This window comes from Python bivittatus, unplaced genomic scaffold (assembly GCF_059951505.1).
Source record: "Python bivittatus isolate LINGU-HERP-01145 unplaced genomic scaffold, Pbiv_v1 ctg000570_np1212, whole genome shotgun sequence".
In the NCBI taxonomy this organism is placed as follows: Eukaryota; Metazoa; Chordata; class Lepidosauria; order Squamata; family Pythonidae; genus Python; species Python bivittatus.
Genome location: NW_028277097.1, coordinates 7,660,040 through 7,673,828, shown reverse-complemented (window position 1 = coordinate 7,673,828; position 13,789 = coordinate 7,660,040). Strand labels below are relative to the sequence as shown.

General features: G+C 40.5%; 1 protein-coding gene across 4 annotated transcripts in view; it reads left to right on the top strand.

Moving 5' to 3' along the window:
- The window catches only part of EGFLAM (EGF like, fibronectin type III and laminin G domains), a 115,428-nt gene extending 103,413 nt beyond the window's left edge, over positions 1 to 12,015 (top strand). For all 4 annotated transcript variants that reach the window (XM_088152844.1, XM_025167757.2, XM_088152845.1 and 1 more), the window contains one exon: positions 681 to 12,015. In XM_088152844.1, coding sequence (XP_088008970.1) covers positions 681 to 835 — 155 coding nt within the window. In that variant the 3' untranslated portion in view covers positions 836 to 12,015. The remainder of the gene's footprint in view (positions 1 to 680) is intronic.
- The last annotated feature ends 1,774 nt before the right edge of the window (positions 12,016 to 13,789 follow it).

Sequence of the window (13,789 nt, the reverse complement as noted above, 5' to 3'; positions counted from 1 at the left end):
ATAAAGAGTGAGTTCTAGTCCTCCCTTAGGCACAGAACCAATGGTGACTTTGGGCTAGTCCTTCTCTACCAGCCCTAGGAAGAAGATGAGATAAGATGAACAGACATCTGCTCGCATAACGATGGATTTCACCCTGAGTTGTTTTTTTTCCACATTGCCTTTTTCCTTCCCCCTGTGTGTTTGGAATCATGCCTGATAAAACAAAATGCAGGGAAAACACTTGTCTTGCAACTGCCCACCCTCAAGGACAAGATGTTCACTGTAACATTTTGTGCTGTTTTTCATAACATTCACTGCAAAGGACGCCTATATTGACTACCTTCTGTTAGGGAAAAGATTTATTATCTCCCCTTTAGTTTTTTCAGACCTTCCCTGTCAATCTGGGAGACATTGAAAGGAGGAAAAGGTGGACAGAGACAGTTCATGTTCCCGCTGCTCTCCACCCTCACTTTTAAATGCCTGGAGAATGCGGGGCAAATTTGGAGGGTATCTAGGTTGGAAAGCACTCACTGCTTCTGTAATATAATAAATTCTGTTTCATTTGGTCTTACTGTATTAAATGGAACTTACTGCAGTTTAATGAATCTGCTTTGAGAGTCGCTCTGAAGGGTGTTTTTAAGGCCAGGAAATGTCATACCGAACTTTATAAAAGTCACTCACTTCCTTTTTCTCTCTGGCAGGGGGAATGAAAGAAATAGCGCTGCATACAAACAGACAGTACATGAGAGGTCTGGTAGGTTGCATTTCCCACTTCACACTTTCTACAGATTTTCATATTTCACTAGTTGAAGATGCAGCTGATGGGAAGAACATTAACACTTGTGGGACAAAGTAATAGAGAGCAATCCGTCACACGGGAGAGACCGTTGTGTAGCAGCAACAACAAAATGACTGATCTTGCGCAGTGAGGACTTCTCCCAAGAAACACCTGGAAGAACGAATCAGAAGTGAAGTGAAAACAAAACAAAAGGGACCATTTGCCATCCTCTCTTCCTTTGGATGTTGTGCTCTTTCAGTCATCCCGAATGCTTTGATAGGGAGCATCACAATTATTACTACTTTAATTACAGGACAATCTAGCCAAATCTCAGCACTGCTACGTACGGCTTTTCTTGCCGTGCCCCATGCATAAAACATGCAGCTCTCGCGGAGCTATCTATCAGGCATGTCTGGTTTGTGAGTGAATGGCATTTGCAAGGGACAGTTCGCCCCCTGACTAAGAAATGACTCGGATGTGCAGCAGCTGGCTCTTTTTTGTTTATTCATTAGATTTCTATTTTGCCTTTCCTCAGGAGCTCAGGAAAGCACTACAGAGGCCTCCTTCCTCCAATTTTTCTCCACTCCGTGAGATAGGATGGGCTTAGAGAGAGCGAGAAGCCCAGGTCCCCAGTGGGTCTCTGGCTGAGGGGGGACATGAACCTCTTCTCCATGATCCTCGTCCAACACTTTCACTATTAGGCCCTACGGGCCCTGCTAATGGAACCCAGGGCTTCTGAGGGTGGGAACAACTCCTGCCTTATCCACTGTGCTTTATCACAGAGCAAATTCTAAGGTCTCCATTTATGTTTTCCATAGCTGCTCTTTTTTTGTTCCTGCCCCTCAGTTCTTCTTTAGAAATAGCATGTGGACTGGCTCATCCAAATTAGAGGCTGAGCAGTGGTAATTAAAGGTTAATATTACCAGCAACCCCAGCTGTGGAGTAGCATGATCTAAAAAAGCTGCTCCACAAATATATGCCCACTTTGAGGGTGGTGCTAAAGCCAGAACCACCGGTCCAGCTTAATTGTCACCTTTATTAACGGGGTGGCTGCGAACTCCACCAGCAGAGCATATGGCTAGTTTCTGGATTGTTCGACAGCAAGACCACTAGGACTATGCATGAAAAGAAAAACCTGTTCTTTGGGGCTGTGTGTTCTATTGTCCATGGGGAGCAATGGGAAATTGCTTTTTCCCTTATTATGCAGCCCAGGTCCACATGCAAAATGGGGTTTGGTCCATGCTGAGTGCTACCTGCCACACAACTTGCAGAAAATTTAGATGAGTTGGTTTTTAATAACAAAGTATTAAATTTTGTTTAGATTAGAATCTGTTATCAGAAGAGGTTTTCTTAATAGTTTGTTTTATTTTTGGAGAAAAGTTGTATCCTTGGCAATTTTTTTTGCAGTCAAAGACACTCCACTTGTCTAACAAGATCGTACACATAGACTAGCCTCCCTCCCTCCCTCTGTGGCACTCGTGTTATAGGCCTACTAAAAGAAAATGTGTTGCTTTTTGCTAATGGTTTTGCTTGCAAATGAGGAGGCTGCTGCAACTTCCTATTTGCATGAATAAAATTAACATTACAACAAAAGATTGAACTTTCACAGAGTACACACACACACATATACAGCAGCCCAAACCATCACAGAATCTTTGCAATTTTAAATGCACTCTTAAATTTAGCAGCAGGACAGAAGAGTATGCACAGAGGGTACATGCACGCAAAAGCTTAACAGACCAGCTAAAACAATGTTACACTAGCCGCTGTTTATATTTACACACTCTCAGCAGCTTGTGTGTGAAGCACAGTAGTGGATGCACACACCCTGTTGCATTATCAGCCTGCAAAATAAAGCACAGGTCATCATATGTGCAACGTCACCTGTCCCCCCACGTGAACTCTTAAGTTCTCCATAGCTGTTCTTTTAAAAATGCATAGTAGTGTACCAGGCAACCTGTCAGACTTACAGCTCTGGGCAATCTTCCTCTGTCTGGCCATGTGCCTCTTTGCTTTTTTCCTCTCAACTCTCATTCCCACAACCCTCCATCCCATCTAAATTGATAACATCCAGGACCTGACTGGTTTCTGCTGCTGCTGTACTAGTTAGGCTGGGGAAAGTTTGAAAAAAACATGTGCCTCGAACAACAGCCCTTTCAGAGGGCTCAAGACACTCAGATTGAAGCTGCTTGAAAAATAGAAAAATCTGTGTGTTTCACATTCAGAACAAAACTAGTCCTGCCTTGAAACAGAATAATTAGAATAGGTCAGACTGTTTCAAGGTTGACCATTTTGTACATCCTGATCAAAGTCCCCTTGTCCAGTTTCTCCGTCGGTTGGGCAATTTCCAGGGAACACTTCTGTTTTGTTTCAGACTCAGAAAACTCTAAACAGCTTTTTGTGGTTGAAGGGCTTGAAGGTCAAAATATTTGGCATGCCCTAAGACCATAGACGTGAGGTCTACAAAAAATAGCATGTGAAAGAGAAGGACTATGGTATTTGCATGTCATGGGTTTGTATATATGGGGTTACTGCTCGCTCATGCACTGACTCTTCTTTCTTCTAGATGAAGTTATACGATACAGGAAGGGACAATTTTAAACTTGTGAATTGCTTCTTTTTTTCTGCACTAAAGGAAGTTGAGATATTTTCCTTAGCTCTTTAATTGAACACTCATACATCAACTTGCTAGAGGAGATGAGGCACCCACAGAGGTGGGGAGGGTGGGTCAAAAATAATCAAGATGCTGATTGTGTGAATGAAACTCTGCCATTTTTACATGTGACACGAGTTAAAAGAGAGTGGGGTTTCAATCACACACGGCTGCCATATTGATTTTTTTGACACCCTATAGAGGAAGAAAGTATCATATTCTGCAAACATAAGTTTCTTCCAGTCAGATGTTTTGATATACATAAACAACATGTTATGGTAACTTCATGAGTCATGGAGATGATCTCATCCTCCTCCTTTAGACATTAACCTATACTCTCCCTCTTTCAACTTCCCCCTTTTAATGGATACAATTTGCTTAGCCAAAATCATATGAAATACACTGTTTTCCCAAACTCTGAAAGTTTCATATTTGCTCCTGTAGGCTTTTGAGGGAAGCTTTGATCCTTATTGCCCCTCCACATTCACTTCTCTAAACACATCAGTTTTGAGCAGGTGTGCAGGTGCTTCATATAGTGTTTCCCTATCTTCTCTGAGTAGTAAGCAGAGTAGTTGGGTCTGGTTAAAGTACAGCTGCTTTCCCAATTTCATGGACTTGGCAAGGTTGCCCCTTTAGAAGAGCCCTCCCAAGAAGGAACCTCTTTCAGGAACCCAATATCCATCCTCTCCCCAACATCTTCCAACAGACAAACTGAAAGTTGAAATAATTATGCTTAAGAGAATAGGGATGTTCAGATAAAGTCCTTTAAGAGTCTGCTTTCTTCTACAAAACCGCCCTTCCTATAGTACAACCTGAAGAACCTTCCTCAGAGGTTACATGTGTAAATACAGGGGCAAATTACATTCCTTTGAGGAGCTCCATTTTACTTCAGAATTCCTCCACAAAAGTTTGGATAAAAGTTTCATTTTTAATACAGTTAACCACCGGACTTCTGCTTTCATTGTTTTTTGTCCTGCAAGGGAAAGAAAAATATCTTTTTTTTTTTTTTACACCATTGACCTCAGTTAACATTCCTGGAGTTTGCAAGTGCTGATCTAGAAACTAAATTGAGTATAAATTACATTCATGGGTTTGACTGTTGAGCTTTCAGCTACATCTAATTTAAGATTGCTCATAACTAAGGTAATTTTCTTGATTGCTCTAATTTTGGCCAAATGTGTTTCAGAACTAACCACTGTTTCATCAGAGATCAAGTTAGGTGTTTTCCTTAAGGATCAGGTCATGCTTCAACCTGATCTAGCCTTTATTACAAAGATTAACTCCCTTTTTCACTGGAAATGTCATTATCCTCATTTTGCTCTAATCTCTCTCATCATAAGAAGAACTGGCATAAACAATGATTTTATGGCATGCTGCTTTAATAGGTGTGCAGATTTTTGGCAGTCTGAAAGCTTATTCAAATTCAAAATGGTATCTAGGGTGTCTGAAAGAACGTATCACAGGGATCTATGCAGCCTTATGTGGGGGAAAAACACAAGTGAATTGCATATTCACTTAGAGAGATTGTGACTTGAGCAGTTTTCCAGTAGAGGAGTTTTGCAAGTTTCTCACTTGGGCATCAGTGTGCACACATGATGAATATGCATTGGCAGTTTTCAGTAGACGACGACTTCAGATAATGCTACTTTTCCCTAGCATGACACTGCTTTATCATATCTTGAGGCAGAGAGTGCCCTCTGGGGCTTCAGAAGAAAATTACTGTTCATTTCTATTCTCTGAGTCACTCAGAAGACATTTAACCAGCCTCTGATTTCCAGAATTGGCACTGAGATTTTAGAGTTTATGAGGGAGGACTTCGTGAGATTGTTTCCCCTCCTTAAATTCAACTTTTTTTTTCTGCTTGCAATCTAATATTCTAACAACTGGTACTCTTTTCTAGTTCCTTGCCCACATGCCACACAAAAGCAGATACAGCGCATGGCTGTCCCTTCTCATCTGCATTTTCAATACATGCGCCTTTATTTGCCAGAAATTATGGAAAGGTAAGAGAGCAAGTTGCAAGGCTGCCAGGCCACCTTTCCTGTGCTGCATTTAACAGCCTCTGAGCAGTGATGAGAAAGGGAATAGCATATCAGCATGTAAACAGCCATTTCTTCTTGAGGGCCCCAAATCATGGTTGCGCGTTGCTCTGGCAGTTGCAACCTTACGTGATGCAAAGGGGAAGATATCTTATAAATGTACAGGATGCTGAGGGTCTGCAGGGGGATGATTGCTTTGAATCTAGGAACTGAGATGGGGCAAGAGCTCTAGCCAATAGTAAGCAGACCAGTTACTTGCCCTGCAGAGTGTCAGAACTGCAGATGGAATAATTCCACTGTTCTGGTTTCAAATAAGCCATAGCAGAGCTAACAGCAGATGGGCAAAAACTACTCCACTCTTAAAGCCACAGGCCAGTGCAGAGATCCAGGACTAGTTCCAGAGCACTGAGCCTTCATGTGGAGGTAGCTTAAGGAGTTTTTTTATTTTTTTCCATATAGAAAGAAAATGTATCTACAAATGTAGGCAATTACCTGTGAGTAAGTGAGTGAGTAAGTGAATAAATATTCCATAGGATATCACTTATTCTGAGGAGAGTGCAGAAATGCAGGAAACAATTGCCATCCATTTTTCTCTAGGATCATTCCCTTACATATTCATCTGCCTTAGCTGAGGTCTTCCTTCCATACAAGTTTTTGTAGAAACAGCTACATTCAGGAATACTGCTGTTAGATCAGAGGACTCGCCAAAGAGCACTGAATACTTGCGTTTAGAATTTTTGGAATTTCAATTTAATTTTTTTTAAAAATGCACATCAAGTATGAAATGCCAGTGTGTATGCATTCAGCAGCTGGAGCATTCCAGGAAATGTTAGAAGAGATCTTGAGATGGACAGGGGAGTACATAGCAATCTGATTATATTACATCAAGACAAGCTCACTAATGCAAATGGGGTAACATTGAGTTTCTGTCTATATCAAACGAATCACAGAAGCTAATTGTGTGGGCATTATATTGCAGTTCTACTAACCACAAAAAATGGTACAATGATCTGCAAAAAGGATCATGCTGGCCAGCAGAAAAGGTGGTTTACAGAACATAATGTCATGAGTTGCTAAAGGATTGGATATTCCATTGCTATTCAGAGGTGTCCACAGAATGTGGTTAAAAAAAAAATCAAGATGGTGGCTGTGATGATCCAGTTGAAGGCACATAAAAAACAAGCAGAGCTTCAAATTGCACCATTGCAGCCACCATCTCGAGATTTTTTTACCACATCCTGTGGATGCTCCTGATAGCATTCCAAGAGATGACATTTGCAAAGAAACCTATCTTTGTGATCCCTTACCTTCCAGTGTAAATACTCACATTAACTTTTTCCCAGATTGTACTCTTTGCTGAAGAGGACAGGTCCTACTATTTGAAAGAAAATACTTTTTTTTAGTACAAACAATGAAAAATCAACCATCACATTTTATAGCACTACTTTTGTACTTGTATATTTTTATATAGCGGCAGTTGTGGCATCGATCAGCTAGATAATTTTGTGAACAGGTGTAAGACACAATTTGGCACGTTTTACCTGCTCCCCAAAAGGGATGAGAGGGGGGATGTTAACAGTGGGGGAGCAAAGATACTTTGTATTTTCTGTAATTTCAGAAAAAGTGTGAAATGTAACTCGTCTTACAATTTATTTTGAGGATTTTAGGGTATACATAAAGAGCTGGAAATGTACATTTAATGATGTTTTCTTGGCTTGAAAGTACTGAAAATATGTTAAACTGTGTTCTGCTATGACTTGTTGATGTTACCTCCACTTTCTTTGTAAGCTTAAGAACATCAGAAAAAATCTGCTGGATCAGCTGCAGGGCCAAGTGCTCTACCATTTCTTCTCCCACATTGGTCAATGGGATGTATTTGGGAAGCTCACAAGAAGACCCCTGTATCCTGTCTCTTCTCAGCAATATTTCAGGCATAATTCAAGAGAGTAAACAGCCATCAATATTAGTAGCCATTGATTGCCTGATCATCTAGGAACCTGTCCAGTTTCCTTTTCAAACCATCTAGGTTGGCTGCCACAACCAAGGTTCTGATAGTGAATTCCAGAGTTTAACCACGTGTGTTGTGAAAGTATTCCACACTGCTGGTCCTCCTGAATCTCCCTGCACTTTACTTGCCATGGATGACCTTGTTCTAACCGCTCTGTAGGTGTTGGAGGAGGGGGCAGAATTGCCTTGCACATTATACCACACATGATTTTACATACTTCTAAGACATTTTCCTTTCTCATTTCCAATTAAAGAGCCCCACTTACTTGGACCTTCTGCATGGGATGCTGCTGCAGCCCTCCCCTAATCATTTTGGTTCCTCCCCTTTTTTGGCATATTTTCTAGCTTTATGATGTCCTTTTTAAGATGGTGCAACCAGAGCTGTACACAATAGCATGGTCTTAGCATGGATTTGTAGAAGTGTATTATCATTTTCCCATTCTATTTTCAGTTTCCTTCCAATTGCAAACATGGAATTTGTTGTCCTTTACAGCAGCTGCATTCTGACATTTGACATTTTCATCTGGTTGTCTATAGTATACAGAAGATTTAAAATTACTGCCAGCTCAGATCCCATTAATGTATAGGTGTCAGCCTTGCAAGGTGGTCTAGACAAGAAGCACATCTATAAGTACTAGCCCTACTCTATTGTAAGGTTACATTAACAGAATCTTACAAGGCTGAAAGTGCATAACCCCTCTCATCTTTACAGTCCAAGAAACCAGGGAGGATCGCTTCTGAAATGTTTGTTTCACTTCCATTCTTCCTGAGGGCTCAGCTGCCTCTTATCCAATCATTCCCCTGGCTGGGGCTCTTCCCCGTCTCCCAAGGTCATTCCCACATACCATTACTATAAGTGAATTCTGGAATTGTGTGCGTGTGTGCACACTGCAAACATGCATCACTGCAGTTTTGCTGCTTTACATAGAAGAGCATTCGCCTAGTTTGGAGAGATGGTTTTGGAGTCTTCCACACACCCCTTTTTGCTTTTTTACCACTCTGAAGAGTTTGGTGTCACCAGCAAATATGGGTGTTTCACTGTTCAGTCCTAATTCCAGATCATTTATATAAAACTTAAAATGCGTCTGTGCTGGCACTGATCTCTAGGCGGCCACAACTTTGCATGGTTTACCAGTATGTGCCTCACCTATTTCAGGGTTTCTCAACCTCAGCAGCTTTAAGATGTGTGGACTTCAACTCCCAGAATTCTTCAGCCAGTTGGGTCAGGGAATTTTGAGTGCTGGGGAAATCTAGGAGTTGAAGTCCACACATCTTAAAGTTGCTGAGGTTGAGAAACACTGACCTATTTATTCCTATGTTTGCTCAGGGCTCTGTCAAAGGACTTTTAAAAAGTCTAAGCATAAAATCCCTGTTGGGTTACCCTTGGCTACTCTTAAAAAAAAAATTTAGAAAGTTAAAGAGGCAAGGTATTTTCATCAAGCTTTTCATTGTCTGGAAATTTGTTCTTTTAAAAGTCAAATTGGACTTTCAAAGGGGAAGTATCCAGTTAGATGCATGTGTGAGAACATAGCCCACCACAGTCCTGCTGGACTCTCACCAGTTTACAGGAATACAACCGCCATTAAATCTACCTAGAAACATAAAATAAATCAAAATTAGGGCATCAGGCTCCAAACACCTTCTGGAAGAGCTGTGTTTTCAGCTGCTTCTGGAAAGCAGTTAAAGCAGGAGGTAGTTTTCTGCTGAAAAATGCAGCATTGTGATTATTCCCAGTCAGTTTAATCTTGAATTGGATTCTGGGCACTATTTAGGATTAAGTTCAAAATCAATGCTCTCTGATTAGCTGTTCCAGGAGTATAATCATTTAGAGTATTTAGAAATGTTGGTCTTGTTGCCATAACTAAACTCTGTATTTTCTCCATGAGGCTGACTGAAATTGCCCATACCTATTGGAATATTTTTTTTCCATGTGCTTCTCTAATTTAACTCTCCATTTGTAAATCAGCTTTCATTTCTTGGTTGGGGTTGGGAGGGCACACTGTGACTATAGTAGTAGCTTGTTTGGGAAAATTAATATGGACATATATTAATATATGAATTAATATAGTCTGCTCCATTTATGAAACTATATGGGGCAAATCTATCAAGCATTCCAATTTAGTCATTGTTTCAAAAGCACGTGGCATTCCCATAGAAGCCCTGGTACACACTTTCTTCTGTGGATTTTCTGAGTCCTATCTCTTTACCCTTGGGAGCTTTTTTTCTTGACTCAATCATTTGCCAGATTTTGATTCAAGTAGAACCTGTTCTTCCTCAGACCAACCTGGCTGGTTCAAAACATAATCTCATACCTAATAAATCCAAACCCTCTCCTTCCAGCACCATTGTCTCAATCCACATATGGAGAATACTGGGTTCTATCTAATTGGCATGCTACTGGCATTTCCAGGAGAAAGCTACCTGGAGTGACATCCTCCTCCTGAGGGTTTAATCCTCTCTGACTGCAAAGGTATCACTGTTGGAGTAGATGGCATTGTTTCATCCTTGGGGGCCTCTTTTCTAACCTGTTTCTCCGGTTCAGTTACCTTGGCCTTAAGGAAATGAACTTGCTCCTTGAAAATCATGAGTTCATTGAACCAATCATAGATCATGACTTCTATCTTGCAGGGAGATAATTATACATAGAATATTTGGTGCGATAGACTGAATAACCTCCAAAACTATCACTAGTTACTGGTTTTTATTTAAATGATTGGAGTTTTGTAAATTAACTGGGGGAGAGAAGTTTGAATGTCCTGGCTTTTTTACCCTGCCGCCAATTTTGCACAGATGCTTAATTCACCGATCTGTGTCACTGCAATTTATAAAGAATCCTTGCTGTGTCAGCACGGATGGAAGTTTTCAGTAGTCTAAAGAAATTTCAAATACCAAAGAACTCATCCTGCCATTGTTTCTACTTAGCTGATTTGGATTAAGTTTGCCCGATTCTCAGAAATGGTAAAGAATTTTATGACTGGATTTTTGCTCCTATGGACCAATAGTGAGATAAAAGCCATGAGAATCAACAGGTCCAGTGGTCCATCTTTCCCAAGAAAAAAATATTTTGAAGTATACCAAGCAATTGGTGATTCTTGGCTTCTTCGCCCCACCGCACACTCCATGGAAAAAGCCTTGTACACGCACAAGGGTGTAGGAATCTTCACAGACACTACTGTTCCTTTGTAGTCTTTCTTGAAACAATGATTTGGCAAGGCAGCCTCTTGTCATTCTAGGAAGGTTGGGAGTGTTCAGAATATTTTTACTCCTTAAAAAGAAAAAAGCTGAGAGCCTACCCCATACATTTTCAGATGTACCATTCCCTCTTCTCAACAAACCAAAATTTTGTGGAGCTCTTGGTGGTCTCTGATGTGCACTGATATTACCTAGTTGAGTAATGAAATGTCTGCAAACAACCAAGCTCAGAGAGCACCAAGAACTCCACACTTCAACCCTGAGCTACAGATATTCTCTACTGAAACCAGAATTTTTTTGACTGAATATTTGATTAAATATCCAGGCATAACACTGGCAGAGCATGTGGTAAAACCATTTGGATCTACATGAATCTTCATATATCTTCTCTCAGTACATTGATTACATATTAAAGATTATTTCTGTGTTCTGCATCAAGTACTTTAAACTCTTAAATGTACTTTTTGTTCAAGTCATCGGTCACCTAGAATTAAGCAAACAATCCCAAATAACAATTTTAAGAGCCCCCCAAATTGTGAGCCTTTAGAAGAGAAGCTATGCAATTTCTGAACTTCTGCAGATTTCCACCAATGCAAAACCGATCATGAAGCTCCAAAGGTTGCCTGGGCAAGCAAGTGTAGTCTTCCTACCCATCTCCCTTGAAAGTAGTTCCATGCAGAAAAATTAAGCTACATTTTTTCCCACCAATTTTCATTCAGTTAAAAAAAATGACTTGGCCTTTGAAGTTTATTTAAAAAGGAGAAGTAAGTAAATAGGTGAAATAAGGGATTTTGTGCCCGAGATGGCCAAGGCTTATGAGTGAACATTGTGCCTTTCATTGCACTGGCATGTCTGGCTTCCCACTCCCCCATCTGTGTTCTTTAAAGAGAAGTCCTGGATCCCAGGAGTCCTTCGCTTTAATGAAGGCTTAAGCAAAACATCCCAGCCCCCTCCTAAGAGTTAAGCAGATGCCACCTTGGGTCACCTCATTTGCCATGCAAGAGTGGCTTCTGGCTTTGTGTAAGATGATGCCTTACATCAGGAAGCCAGATTCCTGGAGATTGCCCAAAGCAAGGTGGCCATCACCCATGGTGATCATAATATGGTCATGGCAAGCAAAACTGAATCTTCTATTTGGAAATCACTGGAATGTTTGGGGTAGAGCTAGTTTGCAATTACTTGGAGCAGAAATACAGGATAGCACTAGAAAGGGATTAGTGCCACAATAATGTTACTGCAAGCCTGGTATCCCACGTTATGCTTTTATTGAGGCAGTGTGAACTGCAAGATTCCAGAGGCAGAAACAAAACCAAATCAAATGGAGAAGAAAAAAAGTATATCCACACTTTTAAAGGGTGTGTAAGAAAATACATTTATTAAACTCCATGACAGTATTCTGGCAAATGCTCTTAATACATGCATATTATAGGGATAAGCACTGTGTTGCTATATAGTAGCAAACTAGCTTCATGTTCATTCCAAATGCTACATGACTTAGATAGTGTAATATTCCCTCTTTTCCCCCTTGTGTATCCCCAAAGTTATCACTCACTTGGTGGGTCTGCTTGGGTCTTTTCACTAGGAACCATATATCTGCTACATTGTTGTTTTGCTCATATTGATGTCTACAAAACACTGGCCTCAGTCCATAGATACGTTGCGCACATCTACCCAGAGGGGTTTAGCACTGCAAACACAGGAATGGGAAAGCCCTATCTACCCCAACAGAGCTTTGGTTTTAAGATGCACTGCTTTAGTCGAGAGTTGGGTGCAACTCACACTCACGTGTTTAAGTTTGTACTAAAGACTTAACAGGAGTTTTTGTAAACTCCAGAGTGATTGTGCCTTTTAGTACAGCAACAAACGGCTACACGGTGAGTGGACAGGGTGAAATGGAAAAGAAACTTTCAGAAATGAAGTTTTGCCAGTTAAATACATACAGTAGAATAAGAAGAGTAGATTAATTTACATACACTTAAGGTTTGCTTAAGATACAAAGCCATACCTAAGCTGTCTGACATCAGATGGCCAGAATCAGTAGCCCATTTTATAGAGACTGGAAGCACAATGAAGTTAAATTGAGGGAAATTTTTAAAAAAGGTAAGCAACATTGAGTTGTCCAGTTGGTTCAATATTACAATGGTTATTTAATATTTCAATAAGCACTGAGATTAACTTCACATTCATTACGTATTATATGTTTAATATGCTGTAAGATTTTGAATAAAAACCCTTAGAATTTACTGAGCTATAAAACAATTATATATTATACAGGTATTATTTCTTTATCTACAATTATCTTCTGAAGTACCTCCCCACCCCCACCCCACCTCCATTTCAGCACTCACCGAATACAGTTCCCCATCTACAAGTCCTTCCTGTCTCTGTTTCATCTCGCTGCAGGAGATTTCACATTCACAATGAAGGTCCTCAATTAAGATCATATGACCTCATGGAAAAATGGCAAGAAATAACAAAATCTCTGAACACAACCATTGAATGAACAATCCACTACCCTGACACCAAAACTGGTACAAGGTGATGGTTTGCAAACATCCAATCTACCAACAAATCCATTCCACCATGATGGATCTGCTGACAAACACATACCACCTGATCTGGAAGAGAAGCTTTAGTGGCTCCCAGTGTTATCCAAAGCACAGAACTCTTCAGCATCACTCCATGTGAACTGAGAGTTCACTCAAATTGATCCCATGAAGCTTCTTTGCACATGCACCTTGCCAGGAAAGTGCAACAGCTGATCATTTAACTGAGATGTCATAATTCTAAACCTGCCGCTGTAAGTGCTCTGGGAACCTTTCTCTTTCTCTACATCTGAACACACCAGTAATCTGGGGACCAGTTAACCTGAAGCTTCAGTTCATATACAGAGCCTAGAAACAGAGGGAGTCCATGGTGAATAGCGTAACTGAAATCCATGGGCCCAGCCCGAGTGGCCAAGAGTCCATGTTCATTAGGGGCTTGAAGGAAAATATCCATTGACATCCCTCAAGCCTTATTGAGATGGACATTGTATAAAGATTACTTCTGAGAAAGATCAAAACTTTCAAAAAGCCATTTTCTACCAGAGAGAAGGTGCCTCTTTCTCTGTTTTTCTCTTTTCTTTTGCAAGAAAAATCT